Genomic DNA, 10,480 nt, shown 5'->3' on the forward strand with positions numbered 1-10,480 from the left:
ACACTTAATCTCTCTGGTCTTTCCTCTGCTGCATCATACGACTTGGTGCCAAATCGAGCAACAGCATCGATATACATGGACACGATCAGTTGATAAATGTTAAAACACATAGACAATTCTGTGTGATAGTGTAATATGCCTATTGTGAAATGTAATTTCATGCACAATTATTACACATAGTTCCTCATTAATAATGGTATTTATTTTAATTTACAATGGAAGAAATATTTCCAATGTGAGAGAGCCTCGGTGTGTGTGTGTGTGAGTGCCCAGCCTCATTTACGTCCATAAATAAAAGGTAAACAGTTCAGCAGCGTTATGGCCCATTTGTAATAAGTGCTACTTTCTCAAATGGTAGATCATATGCCCAGAGAATACGCTAATATTTGAAAAAGAAACATTGTCTGAAATATACGACATTCTAATTCACTAGCTAGTCTTTTCGCGGACTGTTCATATGATTCTTGGATGTACATTTCCTCTCTGTTTCTTTCTTTTTGTCAGCGGTTCAGCGAGGACGAATGCCTCCAACCCAACCGAACCCAGGCCAATACGCGCTAACCAACGGGGATCCCCTGAACGGTCATTGCTATCTTTCCGGATACATCTCATTACTGCTTCGGGCCGAGCCTTACCCCACGTCCCGATATGGCAGTCAGTGCATGCAGCCCAATAATATCATGGGAATCGAGAATATCTGCGAGCTAGCGGCTCGTCTGCTCTTCAGTGCTGTGGAATGGGCGAGGAACATCCCTTTCTTTCCAGACCTGCAAATCACCGACCAGGTGTCCCTACTCAGACTGACATGGAGCGAGTTGTTTGTGCTTAACGCGGCGCAGTGCTCCATGCCCCTGCACGTGGCTCCACTGTTAGCCGCCGCTGGCCTCCATGCTTCACCGATGTCCGCGGACCGGGTCGTCGCTTTCATGGATCACATTCGAATCTTCCAGGAGCAGGTTGAAAAGCTAAAGGCTCTACACGTCGATTCGGCAGAGTACAGCTGTATCAAAGCGATAGTACTCTTCACATCAGGTGAGTGTGAAGCCTATGCTGTGGATTAGGCCTTCTCGTGGGGAGGTGGGAAAACTACAACTAGTGATCACGCCGAAGCTGTGCTCGTGTTAACTCCTGCTTTCTCTGTGTTGTAAAAACAGTTCGTTGTACTCACATGGTATGCACAGATGTTGCATGGCTATAAGGTTGTAATGACTTAAGTAGAATACTCAAATTACCCATTAGAAATAGATTCGACAGGAAGTAGAATATGGAGGCCATTGTTTTCTGTTATATTTTTATTGCCACTGTTATGGACTTAACATAATCAAATCTCAAATATACTTAGCAAGACACAAGTTTATAAAACCATATTATTCCAACAGAAAACCTGTAGACACAAAGACCAATTTTTATGATCAGTCATTATACACATCTCGGTGGGTACCTTCGGTTATATGACTGTACACATGAGCACGACTGTATGTGTTTTAAAAAAATTTAAATGTAATTGCACTCCCTAAAATATTTCCATGTAAGAGCTTAATGCCATTTTAATATGGCCGGAAGTAGAGTAGATTTTTAAGATTGATGGACGTTAAAGAGGTTTAAATTATGAAAATAATGAAATGCGAAAATATGGAAGAAGTCTGTTCTCAGTCAAAGTCTAAATTGCGCCAGCACGGAGATTACAATTTTAAATCGTACACCGCTTAGACTCAAGATTGGATTTCATATGCACTGTAAATAATATGAGACAATGGCTTTGTCTCAAAACCTGTATCTTGCTTTAAAACTATTTGAATTGAGCTTAGCAGGTGCTGATATTCCTTTTACTTAATACAGTACATATTTTGCTTCCGGACAGCGTTTGATTAATTTACTAGCAAGCATTATTTATTAATTAAATAAATGTTTTAAGAATAAACAACATTACCACTTGGGCCTTACACATTATATTACATTATATTATATTATTTTATATTATATTATATTTTTGACTACCTACTAGGACGGGTACAGATAATTTATTGGAAATACTACAGTCATCCTGCTGCTACCTTATTTCCCCCTATATGTGAGACGCACTTTCTGTGGGGCTCCCGACCGCAAAGGATATGAATATCACTTCATCATGGCACATTTGTAATATTTCAGAATTGTTGTAAATTCTGCACAACGAGCTGTAACAGGCAGACTAGTGGGTATAGCTGTGCAGTTCTCCGCCATCCTCCTTCCCCCAGTGTAGCATGGTGCATAACAGTGGTGCAGGCCCTCAACACTGTAGTTTACTTGCCTTTTTTAAGGTGTTAACTTAATGATTAAGTTTTGCTTTCAGATAATCTATTTATTTAACCACTCACAAGATCCTCTTGATATTAGATATTAGATATAAGAATCATTTGGAAGGAGCCCTCAATGTAGGCCCAAAATCCAAAGAGAGAGTAAGAATTTAACAAAATTACGGCCAGGCATGTTTAACATTATGTATGTCCATAACGTACATGATGACATCGTCGTTCGGAAGGCAGTTGACATTTTAATAAAATACCAAAATAAATATTAAACTTTATAATGGCCTCTATCCAAGATATAGTTAGTGGTCAAGGAATATGAGCTGTGCATGAGCCAGTCCGACCAAAATGAGCACATTTCAGATGCGAATTTGTTTACTGGTTGCATATAAATAGTATGAGGCCAACGCATTGACCTCTGGGGACAATATTCTGGGAGCCGTTGTCCCCCTCCCCCTCTAAAACAAGCAACTCAAGCGGAGCATGTTGTAGGCTAGTTGCCTACCTTGTGTAAATGTGAACATCTTTTTTCTTTGCCAAGTATAGCCATTCCTATTTTAAAATAGTGTACTACTTGACCACTAGCAGACCCTGATTCATAAAGTCATGAGGTGACTAGCCGCTGTCAGTCGAGATGTATCAGTGTCCTTGATATCACGACATCAACATTGGTCTCCATATTGTATGATGTTGCAAATTGTCCAGTAGTCCGTCTTGCATGGTAGGTCTTTGTAGTGGAGATTATCAAAGTGATTTGGTTTCAAACTATCACACTCTCTCACGTGTATTCTGCACACATAGTGTGTTATGGGTTACGTGTTGATGACTGCGCAGTTATTGCAGTCTTTATCAAATTGCAACTCTCATTCAGCTAAACAATTCCTATCAAGGAATCGGGATAAAGGCTATAGGGTCTAGTTACGCTCGGAAAGTGTGTAAGCAGAATTTGCGTGATTCTGGCTCAGTTCTTCTCTGAGGTCTCTCCTGCCTGCCGTCTAAACCCCACTAAGACATTTAATTGCCTCAAGCGACCTTGCCTTCGTGTTTTAACAGTCAACGCGGAGTCTAGCCGGAATAGATGGGAATAAGATGGCTTGCTAGCATGCGGATGATAATTAGGTCATAAGACAATTGTAACTATTTCAAATCCCTCTGTTTGTAATTGCTTATGCCCATCCCCCGAGTCTTAAAGTATGAGCGCCATAATTCCCGGACACCTCAGTTAGTGCGTGTATGTATGTGTGTGTGTGTGTGTGTGTGTGTGTGTGTGCGTGTGTTCGCGCGCGTTTGTGTCTTACGTTCGTCTACCCGTGTGTGTGTGTGCGAAGGCCTATGCATGTGAAACACAAATAGAGCGCGTCCCCTCTTTAGATAGTCTTTGTTTTCTGTGATTTATGAACATACTTTAGTATGTGCTATACGCAGGGAATATGTTCTTGTTACCCCCCGTTGCAACCGAGCCCCATTGTGTTGTTTATTTATATGACAGATGCGCTTATGCCGTGTGATGCATCATGTTTGGGTTGAGTCTATGTTCATCTTACTTTGTCAATAACACGTAACGCTGATGCTGAATGATAACCCAAGCCCTTCTCTCCTCTCCTCTCTGTTTTGTCTGCTCAGACGCCTGTGGCCTGTCAGACGCGGCTCACATTGAAAGCCTGCAGGAGAAATCTCAGTGCGCCTTAGAGGAATACGTGAGGAGCCAGTACCCGAACCAGCCCAGCCGCTTTGGGAAGCTCTTGCTTCGGTTGCCCTCTCTTCGCACCGTCTCCTCTTCGGTAATTGAACAGCTGTTTTTCGTCCGCTTGGTAGGTAAAACTCCCATTGAAACCCTCATCAGGGATATGTTATTATCCGGGAGCAGCTTCAACTGGCCCTACATGTCCATTCAATGATCCGAATGAGAGAGAGAGAGAGAGAGAGAGAAAAGAGACCTAAGGACCAAACACCCATCAAGTCGTGCAAGAAGACTATATATAGGACCTTGTTTCTGATCACCTTAGAAGACACTACATTTTTTAAGTCTTCGGGGACCGAGATGGAATTCGTAATGTACAGAGAATAAAGAACTGGACTTACGCCCATGTAAATCCCCATTCATCTTCAAGAACACTCTTCATTTTGTAAAATACTAGTCTTTATTTTCCTTTTTGTAAAAAATACACCCAAATAAATTGAAGAACATCATATGCGCAGTAAAAATGAATCAAGACTTAGCGGGAAAGTAATGTTTCCAAGCAATTATAAGATATGTCCTGTGTCTATGTATCTCTGTTTTGTATTTTTTTCTGGTTCTAAACCAGGTTTTCTGTGATTCTATACTAATGATTTTTGATATAACCTTTTGCTTCTTATAATGAGTGCGATATATGTTGTTGAAGCTATGTTCTCCAAGAATTAAAATTGAAGTGAGAATTTAAAACATAAAATAAAGAAAATTTTAGACAAATAAGAAACCGTCTAATCGCAATGACAATATTATCACTGATGGTTGAACATCCCCCTCCAACCATGAAATGGACATGCAACTCGACGGATAACTGACCTCACGGACTTTTAAGGAGAGGAAGCCCAGCAAACTTTTTTTCTTGGTCATGTGTGTGTGTGTGCGCGCGCTTGTGTGTTGAGTCAATCATCATTCAAAGAAGAACTACATGAAAATCAAAAAGCACTTTTAATATATCATTTTCAAAAATACATTTTGTTTGTTTCGTCTTGATGTGTTTGTTGTTTCTTGAGTTTTATTTTGTGTCGCCTTTCATATGTTTGGTTCATGAATACTGACTGACTGGTGCTAAGGGGTTTGTGGGTGGGCCTTGGGTTTAGTTGATAGATGTGTTGGCGACTGTGTAAGTAAAAAAAGATAGAGACATCAAAGTGTTGTGTTTATCGCATTACTACATATGCTTTCATAGCACAATATACAGGTGGTCTTTCAGTTCATATCATAATCCGTTCATAACCAGTGGGTTGCTGGATTTTCATTATGCTGAATGGCCTCATCGTCAGCAAATGCACGTAGGCTCATCTGATTAAAACAAAGGCTTTAAAGCATTTTGCTATGTATTGATAGAACACATTACGCCGGTGTCGGCTTTAATGAGAGCTGTGTGAGATGACTGTACTTCCTCGGGTGGTCCTTCAGATGTAAAAAAGACAACATATGTTACAATGGAGATATTTGATTTGTAGTTTAGACGCCCGTGCCCTTTACATTCACGCGTACCTGCTTATTGCAGTATATATTGTGTTCCTGTCATGGAAAGATACTGTGCGTAGATTACTACGACTGTTGCCCACTGCTAGTTGCAAGAGATCGGGGCCGAAACAACATTAATGTGTAATATTTTTTAAACCTCAAGCATCAGTGTGAGCCTATACACTACAGACAGTTTTTTCCTCTCAATAGAGACACCAAGTGATGCTTTGTCGAGGTGAGAAAAATAAGTCCAGAAATAAGAGAAGAAATCCCTGAGAAATTGGGCATTGATAACATTCCACATGTAACGTTGTAAAGAGGGGTGTTGCAGCAGCTGCAAGGCAGCGGTTATATGCGTGATCAATCTGGGAAATGTATACTGCTGCATGTAAGCTGGTCGATAGTAGCACTAAATGTGATGCATTGTATGCTGAATAGAGAGCAGAGCGAGGATAGCCGTAAATGAGGGAGAAGAGGGAGGATGCCATTCGCTTCCTCTGGGCTCGCGGCTCTGAGAACGTCTTCCCCTTTTTACACGCTGAATGTTGTAACAGCATTGACAAATAAGCTGTCGTGTTGGGAAGGAAAATTACTCGCCCTTTCCTGCGCGGTGTGAGTGTGTGTGTGTGTGTGTGTGAGAGAGAGAGAGAGAGAGAGAGCATCGTCCCCTTTCCTATTATTAATAGCTGTGTGGCAAGTGTGGTCCACTGTGATGAACTTTGACAGCAAGAGCAGGGTTAGTATGCTTTTATGGGTCAGTCGTGTCATTTGAGAAAAGAGCAAGCATGAGTAGAGACGATACATGTTTCAGTCACTCAACAATTAAGAACGTGATCTTATTACTTGAACTTTACTTGTATGCATCCAACGGTTGTATACTTCTCTTGAACCCGTGTTAGCATATTCCACAGTGAGAGAAGAATGATAAGAATACATGCCTCAGACTGATTGGGTCATGATGTCATACGTGGGTTTTCGAATACCTCTGGTAAAAGTTGATTTCCTTGCTTTGTAATGATGTGCTGTTGCCTGATATTTGTTCGTTTAACAAAATAAAGAACGACACACATTTAATATATATAGGCCATGAGCCACGCATGCAAACTATAATTTATGGATTTATTCAGAATAAAGTTAATTATCGCTAAGCTAAGCTAAGCAAAGCCTACAAATTAATTACGCACATCAAACAACCAAAACAGTTTTGCATCGGTAAATAGAGGCAGGAGTACTGCATGTCTCTGAAGCGTGTTGACTTCGGCAAAATTCTACAGTTTATGATCCAATCAATGTACTAACACATGTTGCTGTACTACTCTGCCTCTTTTGAATACTTTCTAAATAATGGACCTGATGATGTCTGTGTGTAGGCCTGTAATAACACCGTGCTTTTGCCTTGTCTTACAAAGCGAAAAGCTATGTGTTTGGATTTTTTTTACAGCTGGTCAGAGGAAGGGGTTGATCTTTTTAACTTGTTATGCAATGTCTTGTTTGACCATATTATTGAGTATAATATTAAAACACTTCCAAGACCTGGAATAATGAATTCAACCTACTAAAAGAAGTATCGGATATTTCTTGCAATTTCTCTAATAATTGATAGTTTTGAGTTTGACTCTTACTCAAATGTTAACTAAATTAACGAAAAAGGATTGAAACAGAACACGGATAAGACATACTTTTGCAACTTTCTAAAATACAGAATGATCTCATGCTGCTCGACCATCTCCTTCAAAGTCTCCTTTGGCACTTCGTGTGATATTTTTGCATTATATCCAATTCAGGATATGCCACTCTAAACATAAAGTATCTGGGACGTCAAGGTGACAGTTTCACCACAGTTTTAAACCCCTCAAAAAAGAAAATGTGTCATACGTGGGGTAGCACACTCGTTGCTTTTGAGTTAGGGGGCAAAGATGTTAATTTATGTCTTGTTGTTTTGATCAGTTGCAAATTTGCCAACGGCCATCATTACAATAGTCAAACAGACTAAACTGGACTTCTGTGGTTTGGCGAATTGGGAGATTATGTGTAGTATGGCGTCTTAGTAACATAAAAAAAAAACAATTTACCTTTGTCTTGTTCCATTTTTCAAAGCACACATGAGTGACTCGTAACATGGGGTTATTTGTTTGCGTACACCGGCAGCTGATTTCACACAGCAACATGTACTACCTGTTGTGACAGAGCGCCTATTTTCAAAAGCGTATAGGCTTCAAAAATAAGTTGACCTTCCTGCAGACCTTTATATACAATGTTCTATCTATCTATCTATCTATCTAGCTATCTGTGTCTACATATCTGATAATATATATAATATTCAGCTTTAATTTCTATTGAAATTTCACGTTAGAAATGCTTTTAAAGTCCTAATCACATACTCTGTTATATAGCTACGGGGACAAGGCCATGAGCTGCAAAGTGATGAGATGCCTTCTAAATTGTGCTGTCACTTGAAATCGCCATGTACTTGTTGGCTTTGTGCACGGGCGGCCATATGCAGTCAAGCTAAGATGACGCTACATTGCTGTTAACAATCTCAGTGATCACGGCATAATTCTGCGTCCACAGCCTCACCAAGAAGGTTTAAGCCATGGATCAAATCCAACACTACGGGGCATAAAATCCCCCCAGTTGTGAGTCTAGCATAAGGGGACGCCAATGCGCATGTGTGTGTGTGTGTGTGTGCGTGTGTGTGTGTGTGTGTGTGTGTGTGTGTGTGTGTGGTCGGTCCACGGCATGTGAGGGAGGGAGGCGAGAAGGCACAGACCGCTGTGTAAGCGATCCCTTTGTGTTGATTTAGGAAGACGTTTGCTGTATATAACGTTCAAGGCTGATAATATCATTGCTTGGACCAGATAAATAAAGCTCTGGCCAAACCATTGGGTCAGCTATCGATCCTCTCCGCTCTGAGAGGGAATGGGAACGCGACGACATGGTGTTTGGAGGGGACTGGGGGTGGGGGGGCTCTTATTAGCATTCCATACCCATGGACTAACACTGACAACTAACAGAGATATCTAGCTCAACTCCATGCTCTCTCTCTCTCTCTCTCTCTCTCTCTCTTTCTCTCTCTCTCTCTCTCTCTCGCTCTCTCTCTCCCTTCATGTTAAGGTATAGTTTTCATACAGATTTGCAGCCCGAACGCATTCTAGTATAAACTGCATAATGTCACCATTTCAAGTCACAGTTCGAGCTATATGCCTAGTGACATATTTATTTAGGTTTTTCAAGGTATGATACACTCAGGGACTGTGGTGTAACTTCATTTAAAGATGGTATTAGGCCTATTAGTATTATTTATTATCATAAGTGGGAATTTACTGACTAGTTTGTGAAGTCAAAGTTAATAAACTTAGGTACAAGGGAGTGCAACTCACTATGGAAAGGGAATGTATTTTCGTCCACATCTATATTTAAAGGTGGTTGTAATTTATTGATTAATGTCATTCTTCAACCGAAAACACAAATCATACAACTAGTCATACCACTCTAAAAATATTTTCTTTCTGTGATTGACTGTGGAGTTTGTGCCAGGCTTCTTCTCTCTGAAAATACATGATTAAACGGCCTCCAAACCTGTCCAACAATGACAGCTGTTTATCAGTTACTGATTTCTTTCCAAGCTTCTTTCCCTCCTACCCCAAGCTCCGTTTCTATCCGGCTTTGTTGTTTTAAAATATGCGTGTCTCTCCGGAATGCCAGTCACGAGTCCAAACTTTGTGTCCAGCCTCCCACATGAAATGATCCCCTTAAAGGGGGCTCAATATGTCTCAATCTGCACTCCACTTCACTCAAAGCATTTGGGTATATGGGACAGACCCCAGAAATATATTAATTAAAGCGAGATGTTCGGCTCACAAAAGACTTACTAGAGGAAATCGTGACGAAGATGAAGGAAGACACTACAGTTGTAACATTTCACCAGCTTTGAAAAACCTCCACCTCATAGTAAGTTTTTTTTGCATTCATTTCGTCCTCCCTAAACGCTGTGCTAGAGTGCGTGTCGGCAATGTGTGTGAGGCGTGTGTGCACGCGCGCGTGTGCCCGCGTTCAAGTAAAATGGATAAGCGGAAAGGGAACGATGGAAGCAGAGAGGGGCGATGGAAAGGGGGAGGGCGGTGTGTGTGTGTGTGTGAGGAAAGCGAGAAAGAAGAGGATGTGCCTCTGCGCGTATTTCTCCGGCTGTCATTAACTACAAATTAACACGTGGCATTTAAACTGGAGAGAGCTAGTTTTCTGTGTTTGTGTATGTGTTGCTGAAATAAATCAGGCTGCCGGAAAGGGGACCCTGGGGATTGGAAAGCAAAGTTTTCTTTGAAAGGGAAAGCGTGACACAAGAGGTAACCGAGTCGAAACGTAGACGGCGCTGTTCTAACTAAATTCTCAAGTATAAAATGGTTCATCCTGTCTATTTTAGTTTCTCGTCCAACCTTTTTCTAGCGGACGCGTTAAGTGCGATTGGATATGACAAGCTCTGACTCGCGGTCATTCCGTAGCAATCTATCCTAACCTAATTGGCGTTTAAGGCTACATTAGTGATTTTTGTCGGAAAAGACGTGAATTGTTATGTTTTATTTGGCATCTGTCAGATTCGAGTACGCGTTACCTGTTGCTCATTAGCAAACATACAGTGAATCTTGGCAGTCAGTCACCAATAGGCTACAAATTCAAGGTTGTGTATACGCCAAACTTATTCTGTACCTAATCCCTTCAAAAATCGTAATGACGTCAACTTATCGTGAGATCTCACAAACAAAAAGAATTTAATTAATATGTTAATTTACAGTTTCAAATGGGTCTTAGTAGACACCCACGTAGTTGGATTTAGCAGCATATGGAAAATAAGCAACTCAGTTGCTACATAACATAACTTAGAGTGCCTTTGCTGCTCGGCTGTATTTACAGCTTGAGTTTTTTAACACACAACAGATGGTTCACGACCATACCACCTCAGCCAGCAAGTTTCTCAATTTTTCTGCGCAACATT

At 40.8% G+C, this 10,480-nt stretch overlaps 1 protein-coding gene across 1 annotated transcript; it reads left to right on the forward strand.

Annotated features, from left to right (window-relative positions):
* The first annotated feature begins 6 nt into the window (after positions 1 to 6).
* On the forward strand, positions 7 to 5,168 carry LOC122131227 (nuclear receptor subfamily 2 group F member 1-A). The gene is made up of 2 exons (XM_042706117.1): positions 7 to 1,032; positions 3,912 to 5,168. The coding sequence occupies exons 1-2, from the start codon at positions 522 to 524 to the stop codon at positions 4,184 to 4,186; spliced, it is 786 nt and encodes a 261-aa protein (XP_042562051.1). The 5' UTR covers positions 7 to 521; the 3' UTR covers positions 4,187 to 5,168.
* Positions 5,169 to 10,480: the final 5,312 nt, after the last annotated feature.

Source organism: Clupea harengus, unplaced genomic scaffold, assembly GCF_900700415.2.
Source record: "Clupea harengus unplaced genomic scaffold, Ch_v2.0.2, whole genome shotgun sequence".
NCBI classification, from domain to species: Eukaryota; Metazoa; Chordata; class Actinopteri; order Clupeiformes; family Clupeidae; genus Clupea; species Clupea harengus.